The sequence below is a fragment of the Maylandia zebra genome, linkage group LG16 (genome assembly GCF_041146795.1).
Source record: "Maylandia zebra isolate NMK-2024a linkage group LG16, Mzebra_GT3a, whole genome shotgun sequence".
Lineage (NCBI taxonomy): Eukaryota > Metazoa > Chordata > Actinopteri > Cichliformes > Cichlidae > Maylandia > Maylandia zebra.
In genome coordinates this window covers 10,616,709-10,635,508 of record NC_135182.1, presented here as the reverse complement: position 1 = coordinate 10,635,508, position 18,800 = coordinate 10,616,709, and the positions used below count along the sequence as shown (strand labels likewise).

The window sequence follows — 18,800 nt, the reverse complement described above, 5'->3', positions numbered from 1 at the left end:
AGAATGCTACAAGCATAGCTCTAAAGAATGTAGCATCATGGGCAGTGTAGTCCGTGCTGCAGGGAGAATGGACTGCCATACACGTTATGTGTCTGTGAGCGCGAGGAGGGAGAAAAAGGCGAGTGGAAAGGTACGAGTTGTCGTCGAGGAAAAACGGGAGCTGGAAACATGTAAATATAATAATAACCACTGCAGCCAAGAAGAGTGCCTGACGAGCCCAGTTGTAAGTAAGCTATTAAGACTCGACTGTACACCGTGTTCGTGTTTTCCTCCGAAAACAATAAGTTCCGTTGGAGCAGTCTTTCAACGCCTCTCTCTGTCTCTCGCAAGAAAAATTGACCCACACAACAAAGTAAAGCTATTTTTCGGCTATGAGCCGACAGGGACCCCGTCGTATAAGTCAGAGGTCCCTTTACTACAGTTCGGAGTCGCGGACCTTCAGTAATAGTAATAAATCACACAGCAATAGTACATTCACGTTGTTGTAAAAAGCACGATAATATATTAAGTAATCCAAAGTATTCAGAATACGTTACTCTCATTGAGTAACGTAACGGAATACGTTACAGAATACATTTTGGGGCATGTATTCTGTATTCTGTAACGGAATACATTTTAAAAGTAACCTTCCCAACACTGTGTATATGTATATATATGTATATGTATATGTGTATATATATATATATACAAATGTGATCAAATGTGAGTTTTGTACTGAGAGATTTGAAAATGCACACTTTAGTTGTGAAAATAGTACCAAACCAATTTTAAAAAAACTGTAATTCTTCTTAATCTGCTTACAATAGTAATGTTTTGGTGTATTTTATTAGTTCATTTAACAATGGAATGGTTAGTATGGAAGTACTTCAAATTTTCCCAAAAGCTTCCATAAATCAGAGCTCGGATTGAGACATATTTGTTTTGGTTTCACCACCAATGGTCAGCTGCTGGCTCAAGGCTTTTCAGACTCAGTTTGCTTGGTGGCTTTTCTACTGTGCCAGCAGTAAATTGAACTCAGTACTGGGTATTTCTTAACACAATGATGAGTTTGTTTATGACAAGCAATATAATAATAGGCCTTTTTCAGTGCTTGGAGTTGATTAATGTTAGTTTCAAACTACGGCTCATATGGAAACTCATTATTTTGACTGACCCCTGCGGCCACAGATGTGCATATTCTGGGCACAGTTACACACTCTCTGACACCTGGAAGCTGCCCAGTATAACCACAGTCTGGTCTACTTGTCAGCTGGAAGTTGAGTTCCTTGCTAAGGAGGACCTAAGTAGTAGTAACTTGCACCTTTCAGTCAACATGTTGCTAGATATTTCTGGGCACAAACAGTATTGTGCAAAAGTTTGAGCTGCCCCTCAATCCTTTTCCTTCTAGAATCGTTGGAAATGGTCTCAGTGACTTTTAGAAAAATGTAAATCATTCATGGGAATACAGTATGTAAGTCAAAAACACGCACCTTTATTCCTTGACACAGCCTAAACGCCTAAACTCTCTCAGACAAGCTCACTTGTAATTTATTTAAACAGTCTTCATGAATAGTTCTCCAGGCTTCTTAAAGGACATTGCAAAGCTCTTCTTTGGGTGCAAATAATATCTTTTACGCTTAGTTGGGACCATATTGTCATGGTCCTCCATTTTTGCCCCGGTGTGCTGTCTTCACTCCTCGCACCAAGGTGGCAGCTGGTCTCCGACTGATCTCCACATCCACGCTACTCTCACCTGCTGCTAATCTCCTCTGATTGTTCCAGCCAGTACTTAGGACCCTGGTGGAGGACTGTTCCTCGCTGGATTGTTATACTTACCTCTGTTAGTGTAGCAAATTTCTTTGTGTTTCCTGTTTCTCTCCTAACAGCTGTCTCCATCTCCCTGTACAGATCTACCTGGGTCCTTGCCTGTTTCCCTTGGACCTGACCTGGATGAGCGTGAGTGAGAGTGAGTCACTGCATGGGATCGGATTGAGTGTGTTTGTGTCACTCTGGTACAAAGAGGAGTGTGAGCCTGTTATCCCCTGCCCTGGACCCCTTTTTTGGAACCCCTGGAGCCCTCATCCCTTGATCACTGTATATATATATATATATATACATAACTCACGTGGTGTTGTAAATAAATGCCCCTTTGATTGCATAGCTCTGAATCCTGCCTAATCCAATGTGACACATACACTGTATGGTTGAGAAGGTGCACTAAGTTGTCATGTAGTGCTAGCGAGTGCTAGGCATTAAACAATTTAGATAATAGAATTTAACTCATCATAACTGAAGCACAAAATTCTTTGGCAGTCTGTAGCACACAGTAAGTCATGGTCTTTGTCAAATAGTCCATTAAAAATGCTCTGAAAGGCATTACGAGCGCAAAAATAGCAGAAAAGAGGCTCAGCCGTAAGTGGCCTTTTGAGAAACTGCAGTTTAACTTTGCACTTCGGCATTGGCTTCATTGTATTAGCGCACAGAAAAGGTTTGGTATATTTTCTGCAGTGTTGTGCCATGCATGTCTCTCCATTCATTTTTGCAGTGTAGATGCAAGAGTGCTTTAGTGCTTTTTCTTGGCTTACATACTGACTGCATTGCAATTGTCCATGCTCCAGTGGGAAGAGCAGAGATACTGCTCATCGTGGCACTCTGGACTGAGCCATTACTGAAGTCATCATGTTGTGAATCTGTGCACATGTAGAGTAAACGTATGAATTGTATTAAATTTGTGTTTGGGGGGAAAAATCTTTCTAAGTTTGGTTTTTGATTAAATTTAACATGTAATCCTTTACTTGCAGTTTTGATGTCGCCATAGGTCTGTTGGAAGCTCTCTCCCCTTTCGTTTAGTTAGGACCTTCAAAATGACTGCCAAATAGTGAAACCAAAATGGCTCCCATCTTGCATGACCTGCTTCTTGAAGGACCTTAGCCGTATAACACATTTCCCTTATTTTGAGCTTGCTAAGGCATTAATAAGGCATTCGTTTTGGGGGTTCAAATTTTAGATTTGCTCTCCATGGTTCTGAAAAATTGTCAAAAACGATTATTAACAAGCTCACTGGAGTCTCAGTTATAGCCAAAGTGGGATTACCTTTGAGAGTCTCCATAGAAAATTGCAAAATTTAGCATTTGGTACAGAGGAGAAAAGAAAGAAGGATAGAGAGGACTCATGGACTTCATCTCTTTGTTCTGACATTGTACTTGGGCAATCGGTACAATGCCGATCACAATCACAGTCGCCCCCTGAGCCACGGTCGGTTGGGAAGCTCATCTGTAATGGTTATGAAGGTAACAGGAAGGTTGCCGGTTCGATCCCCGGGCTCTCTGTCCTGGTCGTTGTGTCCTTGGGCAAGACACTTTACCCTACCGCCTACTGGTGATGGCCAGAGGGGCCGATGGCGCGATATGGCAGCCTCGCTTCTGTCAGTCTGCCCCAGGGCAGCTGTGGCTACAACTGTAGCTTGCCTCCACCAGTGTGTGAATGAATAGTGGAATTGTAAAGCGCTTTGGGTGCCTTGAAAAGCGCTATATAAATGCAATCCATTATTACTTGGACCAGCTGACCCATTACAATGCCCTTTAGACCTTTTGACTTTTTAATTTATTATGGGGTTCCCTTTAATTGAAGACCCCTCAAAGGTCTGCTGACCTACACAGAGACATAGACAGTCTGGCACACACAGACACACATACTTTGCCGACAGCTTAAGCAGGAGATGACAGGCCTGGTTACAGTAATAACCGTTCCAGCTATCTCACGCCCATGCGTCTGCAGTATAGCCTGTAAATCTCACTCTGTTATTGTTTTAATAACACTAATGTTAGTATTAGCCAAGCGGTAAAAACGTCAGACATCAAAAGCCTGAAACATCTGAGCTATATTGGGGTGAAGACAAAGGGCGAGGGCCCAGCTTGTGAAAATAGCTGACTGTGCTGACTCAGCAAAGGAGTGTGTGTGTGTGTGTGTGTGTGTGTGTGTGTGTGTGTGTGTGTGTGTGTGTGTGTGTGTGTGTGTGTGTGTGTGTGTGTGTGTGTGTGTGTGTGTGTGTGTATGCGTGCATGAAGCAGGAAGGGCAGTAGTAGGCACAAATTTGTATACTGATAGTGCAATTGTGTAAGTGCGTGGATAGTTCAGTGCATGTAAGAGAGCCAAGCGACCTGCACAGAACAAAGCCCTGCAGCTGCTCGGTAAAAACGGACTTCTCAGAGCTCCATTTCCTCCAAACCACAAAGCCTCATAAAACTAGGCAGCCATACTTAGCTAATGGCATTAACTTCAGTACCGATGCCTCTGGTGCTGCTTATTGGGGGAAAACACCCTGATATATTTTCCAGCACATGACTTTGTTTTTCTGAATCAACAGCTCCACCTCTTCTCTGAACCATGGGGAAATAATAACTCTGAAATCACGTCTGATGGAGATGCATCGTAAAACGGCAGAAGATGGAAATAAAATCCACTTTGTGTTTGCTGGAGCTCATCTGCGACACACTGTCATGGAATATGTGAAAACCTGTTGGCAGCAGGGGTGTGGCTAGGGTCTGGGCTGGCACCACCACTGTCTGAAATTTGATTTGAACCCAAGAGCCTCCGCAAACTTTTATTCACATGGGAACACATGGGGTCTGGATTCCCTTTCTGGGAAAAACAGCATTGTCATCTTCAGGGCATCATTGTAAATGTAACTATATAATGACAAATACTAAAACATTATGTCTGCATGCTCATATAACTAATGCAAGATGCTAGAAAATACATTTCTTAAGCTGTTAAGTTGAAATATGGACTCCCCCTTTGACTCACAGTGATGTCTAAGACATAGTTTTTTGTTTTTGTGTGTGTGTGTGTGTGTGTGTGTGGGGGGGGGGTTTACCAACAACCACTCAGTACAATAAAACTCATGTACAGCTGGACAGCCTTGTATTTTGTTACTCTGTGGTTGAACCTAGTTTTGCCATATTGCTACATGGCAACCTAATGTGACTTTATGGAGGCAGGAGGCCTCACATCTATGAAAGTCCTTGTGATCTGATTCATTTTCAACACCCAGCCCTCATCCTGACTGGTTCTTGGCCCAGTGCCTCCCCATTTAAAAAATTCTATAAACACCCCTGACTGGCACCAGGGAAAATAGAAGAAAGCGATGCAGCTTGTGCCCTGTAGTGTACGTTGAAACCTATATGACATTAATATTGGTTGCTGTGGCCCCTTGCGTTTTAAAATATGTGAGTAATGAAATAAGTTCTCCACGTGTACCAAAAATGACCTATTTTATGAACCTCTGAGCGCAGCAGGCGAGACTTCTTTGTCAGCGTACATATATGGGTGTGTGTGTGCGCGCGCGCACGTGTGTGTATGTGTGCGTGGATGCATGCTCAGGGTGGGGGTCCAGTGAATGCCAGGCTATCCATAATGTTTATTGACACAACACATTTTAATGGTTTTAGCTAAGAGCCAAGAATTGAGAAATCAAGTCACATCAAAAGGGTGGCACACAGCGGAAGTCCATTGTTTACACTTATGGCTTCAGCTAAATCTGAGCACAGCTGAATTACTTTGTTGTTGCAAAACTTTGTACAAGTATTGTTTATTTGTATAAAACAGCTTTCTAAAAAAAATAGCATTCCCATTTTTGCCTTTAAGATGTATTATTGTTCTGTGAACTTTCATTAAGGGAAATTCTATATTATACTTTCCGCAGTCAGAAATGAAATACGGCAATGCCAATCAAGTCAAAACTCAAAAACTAATTAGCTCCTCACCCACCTCAGCCAAGTATTTTTATTCCACCCCCAGATTTAATTTCAGACCCTCAGTAAGTAGTGTTTGAACAATGAGCTGAGAGTCGTGTGAGGTCCCAGCATGCAGAACAAACGTGTGAACCCCAGTCATTCTCTGGCCATATGCTGGTGAACACCCAAGATCACACAATAGAGGAATTGTTTGGCTTTGGGTCTAACATTAAGAGTTTCTCTTTCTCTTGCGTGCCGCAGGGCTTCATGGGAGACCCATTACAACGATGATCAAAACGACTCCTACATATTACATACAGGCTGTTTCTTGTTTATTTTGCAGGTCGTTTCGAGCCGGGTCTCCAAATATCTGCTGTGAGTTAGCAGTAGTGGGCGGTTTCTAGTGGGCCACTGTGACCGGGTGTGCAGAGGTAAAGGAACAACGTGACATCATTCTTTGGCAACAGCGGTGTTGAATTTTCCAAAGATTTTGGAGATGATCAAATTTCACATTGCAATCATATCACAGTCAGGGTGGCCTGTTCATCACCTTACAGCTTGAGGCAGCTAATCCTGTGAAGTTCAGCCACACCAAACAACAGCCTGGATCGGGTCTTTTCCAATACACTTGAAACAATTGTAAAAAAGTAGGTTTTTTTTATTAAAACATACACAAACATAAATAAAAAGAACACTGAATAGAAAAATCTAGCAGATGAAAACAGATGAAGGTCTTACAGGTGTGCTACAATCTTGTAGAAGAAACAATATAACCATATTGCTTTTGGCTAGGCAAGTACACACAGAATTGTCAAAAATCGAGATACATAAATATAGAATTTAAAAGGAAGCCCCTGTGTTTTAATAACAAAAAGCGTGCCTACTATTTCCTCTAAGTGCTGCTTAATGAATGTCATACAGACATAAAATATAAATGATTTTACAGCCGAAAGGTCACTTTAACAGTGGCCCGTCTCTGTACTTTTCTAGCTAATAAATAAATATTTAGTGCATATTCCCATTTACCTCACTAAGAGCCAAATGAAAAACAAACAAACAAAAAAAAAAAGTTAAGTTAAAGATGAACCAAACTCAACTTGGTCCGTCTAGTGAAAGAAGAGACAGGAGTCTATTCCTGTCATTCATGGTCAGACAGTCCTGCTATCTGCTTCACTTGCTGATCGTCATAAATGAAACAAACATGTCATTTATGACATTGTCATGTTGTAACCTTCAAATGACCACTTGGGGCGGAAAGATGGATAATAAATGTTTTTGGAGCAACAACCCCATGGCCCCAAGTCAAACTCATACTAAACCTAAATTTTAATTTTAATTTTTGGGTGAAATTACCTATTACTGTCACTATCCGCTAAAGTTGCTAAACTGCAAGGATGCTTCACTGCCTGCCTTGATCTGACTTCCAAAGACTTTCAAGAAAACACTTATACCAAGGCCTTATTTTTATCCTATGATAATCTGCTAAGTACAAGCAGATGCTCTATCAACTCCAATTCTCTCTTTGGACATTTTTCTCCAACAATCAGCACTGATAAATCCTTTCTTGCTGCACCTCCTCCCAACAAACTTACTTCCTTAGTTGCTCCCTTGTGAATCGTTTAATTAGTGCATAAACACATGTCAATCCTTAAGTCTAAATGTTGTAATCTAAACTGAATGTATTTAAATTCCCCAACACAAACCACAAAAAAGTCCAATAAAACTCAAGTGCTATTTTGGGTGAAGTAGAGAGTGCTAGTTCTGCTTTTTGGGAAAGGAAAAACAGAAAGTGGAAAGACAAGTTTGTTTTTTGAAAGGTGTTTACGTTTTGCATAAGTTTTTCCTCATAATAAGAGTCTAAAAAGGCTATCTGATGCAAAACAATGTGACACAAAAAACAAAACAATTAAAAAAAAACAAAAACAAAAAAAAAACTCTTTTGACAAATTAACATCACTAACAGTGGTTCTTTGGCATATCAAATGTTCAGTAGCATGTCCGCTCCCCATGTATTTAAGTTTCAGATACCCCACTTTATGGCCCCAAAATACGTCGCTTCTCCTGCCAGGTCCAGCATGAAGGCGTTGGACACATTGACAAACAAGGCATCTCCGACATCCAGCTGGACCCCTCGTCCCTGCTGGGCACAGTACATATTATAGGTTGTGCCGTTCCACCGCATAGTGCTGCCCATCTTGCTTAATACCACAGCCTTGCTGTTGTGTTTGATGCTCTCATGGCACAAGTACTGGAAGAGCTGGGTGTTTTTAACATCCACTGGGGGATTGTCGTCTGAAATTGGCCCTTTGAAATTGTAATAGCGAAAGCAAGTTTTGGCGTAAACGTAGTAGGAACCGGCTTCCCTCACCAGCAGTTTCCCCTTGTGGTAACCCATGTTATGGAGGTGCGCATGTGTATCATCCCATTCAATGGTGATGGCCGCCAGCTCACTCTCTGTGTGATGACAAAGAACAACAGAAAAACTGGATGAATTACTTCACCTTTAGAGAACTTTTGTTGTTTATCAAGAACATCCTTTCTATATTTGCAGTAATCTAGTTTAACTAACCTAGTTTCAAACTAAAGGTTCAGTAAATCAGGTCACAACATTAAAACTTAACCTCTCTATTGTAAAACTTATATTCGTTGCAACTCTGTTAAGCATTAACATTATAGCACCATCAAGAGACTCAACACTTAAAACAGGAAGTCATCTTTGTATCCCAATGCAAAGTAATTTCTAAAGGACGTTTAATGCTGTACTACTGAACAAGGGTAAAAAGCTATGAATTCAACCATAGCTGTAGCTATTTTTGTACAACTAAGATTTACACAGTTTACAATGAGTAGAAAGTAAAACATAATGGAAAAGTATGAGCAAGTCTCGCCACTCATGGGGCATCTTGGTAACGGCTTCAGAGAGTTATTTGAGAAGCCTCTGATGAGGCAGAGGACAAGTATATGCCATATAGTAGCAAGCTAATGTTTCATTTGTTGAGCACTTTGGTTAGTGTTTAAAAACAAATCATTTCATTTGGCGATTTTTTTTTTAAACTGGATGATGCATACAATATGAATCATATATTATATATAATAGTTATATCAACCCATATGGGGCAAATAACATATTTCGTTTACATTTTATTTATTATAAATGTGAAACTGTAAAAAAAAAAAAAAAAAAAAGACATTTCGATTAAGACTCACTCTTTGAGAAATCCTGATCCGTTCTGATTGGTAGATGGGCTGAAGCCATGCCATCTTTATTCTTGCATCGTCCTTTTTTCTTTGGATCTTTCAGTGCATTCAGCATTGGCTCTGTCTGCACCTCCTGCAGAAAAAGTGGAAAAGCTGACATAACAAACTGACAGATTTACAGATCAAACATGAAAGTGTTCCTGAGCTTATCATCGTGAGGTTTTGAACTTAGCGACCTCTCATATAATCAGTCACAATTAACTTGCACCAGCATGGTTAGAACTAAGCAGGGCCTATTACATGATGCTATCAGTATACAGCCTCTCAGTCAATCTTCGGTCTGAAAGCGAGCCATGTGAGCTGAGCAAGGTTTCTTGTGATTGGCTGCCTCTAGTAAACAGAAAGTTAAAGGTGGGTGAGGATGAGTGCTTGTGATGACCGTATTAAGTGCATCCACTCTTGATGACATCATACAAAGCTAAGAGTAGAAAAAGATGACTGAAACAGAGCAGTCTGGAGCCTGAACTTTTGGCTAAGAGAGACTATTTGTACATACAATGACCTCACTATATGAAACTTTAGCCAAGTTTACTATAAACATTGACCACTGGAACAGTACACAGTATATATATATACATATATATATGACATAAAATAAAGATCCGATTATAGGCCCACTATAAAGCTGTAATGTTTTTAAAAAGATTTTGACATTTTTTTACCCACAGCTTTATTCTGCTGTCTGTTTGAATAACTGCTTCTTTCCATGGAGCTGAGCATGTGTGTATACTTGAAGATGTGTGTGACCTCCTGGTGAGTGTAAACTTTCAGAAAGATTGTTCTTCTCAGGGATTTGGCAGCAATAGTGTCTGGACTGAATTCAGTCACTGACTGCTGATTCTATTCAAGGCCGCGATGACGCCGCCATCCACTGTCTGAACCGGGCTGTCCTCAGGCAAGACAGAGCATATACAGTCAAGGAAAACATGGTTTCCAAGCAAGTAAACAGTTGCAAAGGAGCTGCCAACTCTCCTACACATCTGGCATGAAATTAAAATATCAGGTGTGAGTGTTGTTTTCTGACTGCTCTTACTCAAGACATCCCAGGGATAAGGTGGAATATATATATATATAGATAAATAGATAGACATAGATATATATAGTGTTAGTGTGTAGTGTTATGCCACTATCACTTGTTTTTAAATTGAGTATTTATTCACATGCTCTGTGTAACAGATAGGGCTTTGCCGCAAAACACTGGGGTGAAGATTATTAAACTTTTTAAGCAGTTTCCTCTGATTGGAAGAATGCAGGTATAATGGCAGGATTATCTCACCTCAACTCTGAGCCAAGATTAAAAAAAAAAAAAAATCTAATGAAAAGGAGAGTGTTGAAAGTTTTAAACATACCAGTTGTGAAACCACACATGAGCACAGTTGCACATTCCAAATAAACTCCAGTACAAAGCCAGTCTGGCAACGTCACACCTTTAACGCTCTAATATTGCTCTTAAGTATTTATTCACAGCCTAAGTCTAGACAAATTTGCACAGATCTCAAGCTAAGATTAGCAGTCTCTGTCCCCCAAAAACAATTTGCTGCACAAACATGTTTATAGTGCAGCGCCCTGGAATGAGACAGGGGTAAACAAGGCCTTGCCAAGGCTACAAAGCAATTGTGAATGCTCTCCCAGTTGGCCCTACATTGTGGGATCTATCTTGATTTGTGGTGAGACCAAGTCATACCTCTTTAACCATAGTGAAGAGATTATTTAAACAAAGTTAACAGCAGCTTGGCAGCTACCTGAGCGACACAGGGACCTAGAAGTAAAGTGTGCAGGATGGCAGCCACTCTGCACCAGGCTAAGCTGCTACACGATGAAGACGTGCTTAGAAAATATTCATGCAGCTAAGGCTGACTGGATTTCACATGCTTGGTCCTGCAACACCACAGTGAATGCAGGCTTCAGTTCAGCCTTTTAACAACACACCGCATCCATCCTTCCCCATGTCTATTATGTTGATGAGTGGTTTCTGTGATGCTACACTAGAACAAAAGTCCTCTCACTCAGAACTTGGCCACCAAAGCAGATTGTCTCTTTGTATTTCGTACTGCATCTGACTCCTAAAACAGATCTCTAAACATTCAGATCATGAGCTATGTCTGATTCATGGCACTGTGTTCTCACCACTCCCCAGATCTTACTGACCACAGGCCCAGCCCCAGTGCAGGCCAAGCCTGAACATCCTGTCTCACATCAAAAATGAGCCGATAGCTGTCCAGCTGAGGCCTGAGAGCACCAACTCTCTTCTATAGTCTGCAGGGATCACCAACAGTCTCGGTGCTGACCCCGACACAACACAGCACTGGCCATGAGGACCTGTCATCCTGACACCTCATAAAAACTCCCAGCATGTCTTCCTGTGCTACATGGGAAACAGCCACAGGGCTGACACAATGAACTCCTCAGTACAAGACAGGCTGGGTGGTTTGTGCAAGCACTCCGCCAGGGATATCAAACACAAATACATAATTTCAAAGGAAATTAAAACATTATGGGAACCCAGTGTTATTTTACTTCCTGGACTGTTTTTTTGCTATTGCTCTACTTTAAAAAAAAATGGGCGGCAACTTCTATAGAGGGATTAGAAAATATGACTTCAGCGATTAAGAATTTCCATTTTACAACTCCCTCGTGCTTCTCCCGATCATCGAACAAACACTCTGCGACCACTGACGCCAATGGGTGACTCAGTAATGGCCAATGCTGTAAACTACATTCTACATCGAAGATTAATCAAACTTGTGGGGGGAAAAAACCCCAAGAAGCTATTCAATGCTATATCAAAGGCAGAGAGGTGTTTTTCCTGCTGTGGTCTGACCTCTCTCCAGCCTGTGTGACCACCTAGGGTTTTTGTGCTTGCTTTACAGAAGCTGTGGTGTGCACTGAAAAACATACCCATGGGAAAATCATAACTCCTGTCACTGCAGAAATTGCACATGATTATCCTGTTTTCCAAGTGCTTTAGGTTCTTCTCTGTTAAAAAAAAAACAAAAAACATGTACTTCCCCCTTTGCAGTGACAAAAGGAAATACCTTGCAAGCGTTGGCGTATTCTTAAAGCAGATTACTTTTAGCCTCTGTGGCATTATCTCTAATTAGCAGCAGTGTAACTACTTCTTTCTTAAGCTTTACTTTAATGACAATTTCAGAGTTGATTGGAGGAAATCAAAATCTACAGATGATCAAGTCTGATTAACTAAGTGCATGTGTGCGTGTAGCATGTGTATAATGTTGCAGCAGGAGGGACGTGTGAAAATGCACAATATCTGAGTGGAATGTGTCAGAGGGCATGTTGCCTGGGGTCACCCAGGGGTCAGACTCACCTCCATGGGCCGATGTGGAGTTGTGGACAAATCTACCTGAAGAAAGAAACAAAAACGGTTATAGAGATTTTGTTTTGTTTTTAATGCAGTGATAACATCATATTTAATGAGCCGAATCTATCTCAAGAATGGTTCTCTGACAGGTCAAGATAGGAGATATATCTCAGGCTCTACAGGCTGTCCTGTAAGATGAGATTAAGACTCACGCATACAGTACACATCAGTGTGTGTGTGTGTGTGTGTGTGTGTGTGTGTCTGCGAGAGTACAAGAGAGTGGGAGGCTATTTTCCGCATGTCATTCTGCATTCCACCGCAACAGGAGGGGAAAAAAAAGTCTGTTTTGTAACTTGAGCTTTGGCTCTCAGTTGCTGCTGTTCTGTTATCTGTGTGTAATAACAACCAATAGTCTCCCATGCACGCAAACACACTTTAACCTTCACATTCCAATCAGCTGTTTTAAATTAAAAATAGTCTCTTCAGCACATTCCTATCTCTGCATGACACTGTGCCGATCCCAGGTCTCCTCACCATCTCCAGGAAGTTTTACAGGTGTTGTGGTCAGATGATGGCCCAGCACCATACTGATGACTCACACAGACTGCTGCTATATGCATCTGTCATCGGAAAAAAGCCCTGACCAACCACAGGGCCTCTTGTGCTGCTGGGTACTTAAGACAGCCTTCCCCTCTTGTCATCTTCTCAGACAATTCCACACACTTTTATTGTACAGCTATGGAATTAAATCCATATCTGTATAATAAAAACCCTGCCTTTCTTTAGTGTTCCTTTATTGACAAGCCAAAAAATAATAATCAGGGGTGTCTCTAGAGAATGGAGGCATAGGGTGGCACTGGCCCCCTCTGGAAATATGATTGGCTCTCAAACTACCACTTTCAGTATTTTCATGCTATGCTACTTTATACTCCACTGTATCCCTGAGGTACCACCTTGTTTATTTTAAAACTTTAGTTACTTATTACTTATACTTTCCTCATCTCACTTGTAACCGGTCTTGGCAGATAGCCGCCCCTCCCTGATCCTGGTTCAGCAGGATGTTTCTTCCTGTTAAAAGGGAGTTTTTCCTTCCCACTGTCCTCCAGTGCTTGCTCATAGGGGATCATCTGATTGTTAGGATTTTCTCTGTATTACTTTAGGGTTTTTACCTTAGAATATAAAGTGCCTTAAGGCGACTGTTGTAATTCCACGCTATATAATTAAAACTGAACTGAATTATTATCTTATACAATTTCTCCAATAAATGTACAAATATATGTAGCTGTGTTGTTAGAGCTAAAGCTATCCAACAGTGCGAGTATTTTAAATCATTTCCAGCTGCAGCATTAAGATTATATAGACTTTGATGAACTGTATGATATTGCATAATTAGTACCTGCCATAATTTTTGTACCATTACTTTTATAGGATTACGATTTTATGAGCCCTGTAAAACGCCCCCGAAATTCACACATAAACAGGTGGAAGAGATGGGAAAAGGGAGAAAGGAGGAAGAGAGATGCTCGCCAGGTGAACTTAGTGCATCCTGACAGAGCAGAGATGCGGTCTGCCCTCTCGGCTTGTTCAAACACGACGATTATTCAACTCTAAAACCGCCATCAAGTAGAAAAAACAATTATTAATACTATTATTATTATTATTATTTCACATCATCGCAGACACGCAACCTACAAGATGCCACACACGCGTCTTCAAGGAATATGAGCGATCCCAGATCATATGTCACTGCGCTGTCACACATGGCAGCACGTCGGAACATCCACAGGGTCCTGCTTGAACTTTGCCATACTCCCCTGCCTCCACTGCGTTTCTGCTTATCCTCAAACGTTTACAGCTAATGTCACACACAGATTACAAATACAGCTCGCGGACGGCATGTAAACACGCTGCACGAAGAACTTCAGCGGCAGCAGCGGCAGCCTCAAGTGAAAACATCTGTATTTTGCAAACAAGACATCATGGAGACTGACATTTGGATTCGCAGCCGAGCCTCAGTTGCTGAGATGTTATCGTCTCAAAAACAGGTAATCTTCGTGGAAAGGGAAAAAAAAATCTTTAAGGGGGGTTCGTGAGATGCTATCAGCGAGTCAGGGTGTTTCTGCAGCGAGGCAGCAGTTTAACTGCGTGCCGCCGAGGCGCAGCACCTTCAAAGGAACACCAAAGTGCACCAAAGCTTTGCGCGGAGAACAGCACAAGTGGCTCGATCTGAAAGCTGCTTCCCCCCCCTCTCTCTCTCTCTCTCTCTCTTTTTATCTTCACAGGTTGCTTTACATGTAGAGCTAGAAAGGTTATCTGACATTTTATAGGTATTGTAAAGTTGCGCAAACATCCCTGGACCCGGTCCTACCTCGCTCACGGCCAGCAATTGTTGACAGTCTTTTAGAAGTAAATATTTACACACAAACCCCAAGTTTGAGTGAAGCTACACACACAATGAAAGCAGTATAGGAGCGAACTATGCAGTAGATCACACCACGCTGTTGCTCTGAGATTCTTACCTCTTGGAGATAACCTGTCAGGTGTAATAAGATCGCCACGCTGGAGGCCACCTGAAGCAATCCCATAACAGCGAGGGTCCCGAATAGGAGCGGCCGGTATGTGGGTTCCGAACTCTGCACCGGGTGGAAGCGGTGCTGCTGCCCCACCTCGATGTCGACGGTGTTCCGCAGGTAGCCTCTGTACTCGCTGTGGGTAGCTGCCATGCTGCGCGCTTTGTGTGTGTGCCGTTCAGCCCCGGGGCCAGGTCCCAGACTCAATGCAAGGAAGGAAACCGAGTTTGCAAGAGTCCCTATAATCAGCAGTGGGTGGGCTGAGAGAGCGCGTTTGCGTCTGCAGCCAATCAGAGGGATCCTCCGGTAGCCGGAGAGAAACAGACTCGAGCAGGACTGTCAACCGGATCGACCTGAGCGCATGACAGGTAAAGCGAGCCCTTTATGTCTGGCCCTTTGTGGAGACGCGTTAATGTGTGATCCTCCCCTTCCCGTCTACACCCCGTGAACATGAATTAGGCGCACAGCAGGGATGCAAAGAGGATGGGTTTAAAAAAGAAAAAAATCCAACCCATCAGTGATCAGTGGGCACTCCTGTTTTGTTTTTTAAAGAAAACCGAGAAAAAGATCAAATAAAATACAAACATATTCAGCCATACATTCATTCATTCATTAATTTTTGACATAAATACTAAAAAAAATGCTGCTTTGCTTAGAAAAAACTTGTCTTAGTGATTTTAAAAGTATTCAGATATGATCTTCCTCGTTTTTACACCGCTATGTTTCCACGTGTACTGGTTTACACAGTCACCTAAAAAGTGAAAGCTCTCTGGGTTGATCTCAAGAGGAGCCAAAGGTTCCCTGGGGGTAGCGACAGGAAATGCAACCGGCATAAAAATCTGTCCAAAACAAAACAGGCAAAGCTGCCTGCTGTGCCGACGCCTTCGGAATAAAAGGGAGAACCCGAGAATAGCTTTTAATGCAGAGTCTATTCTGACCTACTGGATATATAAGATGTTTCCTTATCCAGTAGAGGGAGGCTTCAATGTCTCACATCCACTTATGGAAGTTGCATAATGGGTCCGGACTGAGGGGCAAAAAGTTCTTGAACTTAAACAGTTAACTAAGCTCCAGCACCTCAGTGAAGTCAAACATATACAAGACACATTCTGCTTTAAGATAGTGAGTCTTTGTGTGTCAGATCTCATTAGCTCAACAGATTCAGTGGTGCTTTTTGGTCCTGTTCAGCCATCGTCATGTCTTTCAGAGAGGGAGTTCTGATGAACAGTGGTGCAGATTACTGGCTGAATGAAGTATAACATTCTGTGAATCCTGTGCTTCATTGCTGCCGCCACATTACTATTGGGCAACCATGTCCCGGACGCATGTATACGCAGTTTGGTGTTTTATTTCTATTAGCAGTTTCTGATTTCCCATGGTTACCTAACTGATTTTTTCTTGGTCCCTCACTTGTTGGTGGTGTTTAACCATATGCTTTAGTCCTGCTTTAGTCTAATGTAATAACCTAGGGTCTGTGTGCACAGAGGTCTCTGGCTGGGCCAGCATAACTGATAAAGTGATGTGGTTTTGTTTCTTGTAACACAGGAAAGAGGTCACATTTGAAGACATTCCTTTGTGTAAAATGCACGGAAACTCTTAATCATGCATTTATCACATCTCTGCATTGGAATTTTGTTGTTTTTTTGTAAGTTCCTGGTTGGCACCACAGAAATGCACCACGACAGTAAACTTGTGAAATCAGCCCACTAAACGCAACCCTTCACTTCTTGTGAATTGTGAATCAGATGTGTTTTTTCAGTATATTTGTTATGGTAAAGAGCAGCTTGTAAGTCTTTTTTTTTTATTTTGAGTCATGCATAATATTTCTTGGAAATGTACTTTTGATTTGACATGTTTTGCGAAACATAAAGGCTAAAATTTAGATGAAAAAGTGAATTTGAAGCAGAGCTCTTACGCTTTTTTTGTGAACATGCATCATATTACATCATGGATGGATGGGGGAAAAGGCACGGTCAGGATACTGTTTCTTGACTTTTCCAGTGCCTTTAATACCATCCGGCCCTGTATGCTTCAGGAAAAACTGAACAGGATTGAGGTGGACCCCTGCCTGGTGGCTTGGATCTCCGACTACCTCACCGACAGACCACAGTACGTCAGGCTGAAGGACATCACGTCTGACACTGTGGTCAGCAGCACAGGAGCACCACAGGGAACTGTGCTGTCCCCTCTTCTCTTCACCCTGTACACCTCTGACTTCTGCTACAACTCTGAATTATGCCACATTCAGAAGTTTGCAGATGACACGGCCATCATGGGGTGTATCTGGGATGATCAGGAAGAGGAGTACAGAAGTCTGGTGAGGAACTTTGTCGCATGGAGTCACACAAACCACCTGCAACTCAACACCTCAAAGACTAAGGAACTAGTTGTGGATTTCGGGAGGTCCAGACCAGGTCCACTGCCGGTTCAGATAGAGGGGGAGGAGGTGGAGGTGGTCAACAAGTACAAGTACCTCGGGCTGTGGGTGGACAATAAACTGGACTGGTCATGCAACACAGAGCACCTGTATAAAAAAGCCCAAAGCCGACTGTACTTCCTCAGGAGGCTGAGGTCTTTTAACATCTGCAGGAAGCTCCTGAGGATGTTTTACCAGTCGGTGGTTGCTGGAGTACTTTTCTATGCTGTGGTGTGCTGGGAGAGCAGCACAGCAAAGAAGGACTCATCCAGGCTGGAGAAACTGATCAGGAGGGCTAGCTCTGTGGTCGGCATGAAGCTGGACACTCTGGTGACAGTGGCAGAGAAAAGGACATTAAAGAAACTGATGGACATTATGAACAATGCCAGGCATCCTCTGCACACGGCCATAAACAATCAGAAGAGTCTGTTCAGTGACAGGTTGCTTCTCCCCAAGACAAGAACTAACAGACTTAAAAACTCCTTTGTCCCACACGCCATCAAACTGTTTAACTCCTCTCTGGAGGGGAGAGGGAGGGGAAACAGGAGGACAAAGGAGGGGGGAACAACTAAGCTGTAGTGCCTCTTCACCTCACTGTACAATACCTTGTGCAATACTTTTTGTAAATAGTCAACAGTGCAATAGACTCAATACTTGAAATGTGCAATTCACTTGTATTTTTATTTTTTATTCCTATTTATTCTATTTATCCCCTTTGTATATTTTATTTATATTTGTCTCTGTATTTATATATGTGTGTGTGTGTGTGTGTGTGTGTGTGTGTGTGTGTGTGTGTGTGTGTGTGTGTGTGTGTGTGTGTGTGTGTGTATATATATATAACAATTCTGTAACTGTAACTTCGGTCGTTGCTGTGCTTTTTGGAAGTCGAATTTCCCAGAGGAACCCACCCGAGGGATTAATAAAGTTCTATCTTATCTTATCTTATCTTATCACACTAGGAAGTTGTCTCTGTCCCTGTAGTAATTTGATGAGTTGGCGGGGCAGTGAGTTGGTGTTTTTTAATCGGAGTTTCATCATGGTGAATTATGTGTATGTGCAGATTGGACAAACCCGGGCCTTACAGGACTTTGATTCCACAGTTTTCCTGATAGGAAAAGGAAAAGAGCTTTTTTTCCTGCCCGGGTGTTCTGTGCAGCTGAAGCAAGGGGTGATATTGATTCATTGTCTTAAAAAAATATTGGAAATTAGCTGTTATTCTGCTGTTTTCTCTTCCATAAAGACATGTCACTTTGTATTGTTGATCGACAACAGTTGATCCTCTCATTAATTTTGTTTAGAGATGCCTTAATACGCTATTAAATTGTCAGTTTTGTTAAACTGAAACACGTTAGAGGCAAATTCACATTATTGTTTAGCAAAACAACATTAGACAACATTAGCTAGGGTTGGTAATTTTCCAGTGTGCACTGATTTAAACTATTAACGTCTTTAGAGACTTCATACTTCCTGTAGCTTCATCTTCCCCAGCCTCATTCCCACGTGTTACATTATGGTCAAGCCCT

The 18,800-nt window shown here is 42.0% G+C and overlaps 1 protein-coding gene across 1 annotated transcript; it reads right to left on the bottom strand.

The window, feature by feature from the left end:
* Positions 1-6,355: 6,355 nt before the first annotated feature.
* Positions 6,356-15,235, bottom strand: tnfsf11 (TNF superfamily member 11). Its single transcript, XM_004572987.3, has 4 exons — positions 14,811-15,235; positions 12,298-12,333; positions 8,922-9,045; positions 6,356-8,168 (listed from the first exon to the last, which is right to left on the bottom strand). The coding sequence occupies exons 1-4, from the start codon at positions 15,012-15,014 to the stop codon at positions 7,735-7,737; spliced, it is 798 nt and encodes a 265-aa protein (XP_004573044.1). The 5' UTR covers positions 15,015-15,235; the 3' UTR covers positions 6,356-7,734.
* Positions 15,236-18,800: the final 3,565 nt, after the last annotated feature.

Coding starts and splice junctions, on each gene's coding strand:
- tnfsf11 (XM_004572987.3), bottom strand. CDS start 15,014: ATGGCAGCTACCCACAGCGAGTACAGAGGCTACCTGCGGAACACCGTC. Junction 12,334..14,810: donor TGACAGGTTATCTCCAAGAG/GTAAGAATCTCA, acceptor TTCTTTCTTCAG/GTAGATTTGTCCACAACTCC. Junction 8,169..8,921: donor GGATCAGGATTTCTCAAAGA/GTGAGTCTTAAT, acceptor GTCATCACACAG/AGAGTGAGCTGGCGGCCATC.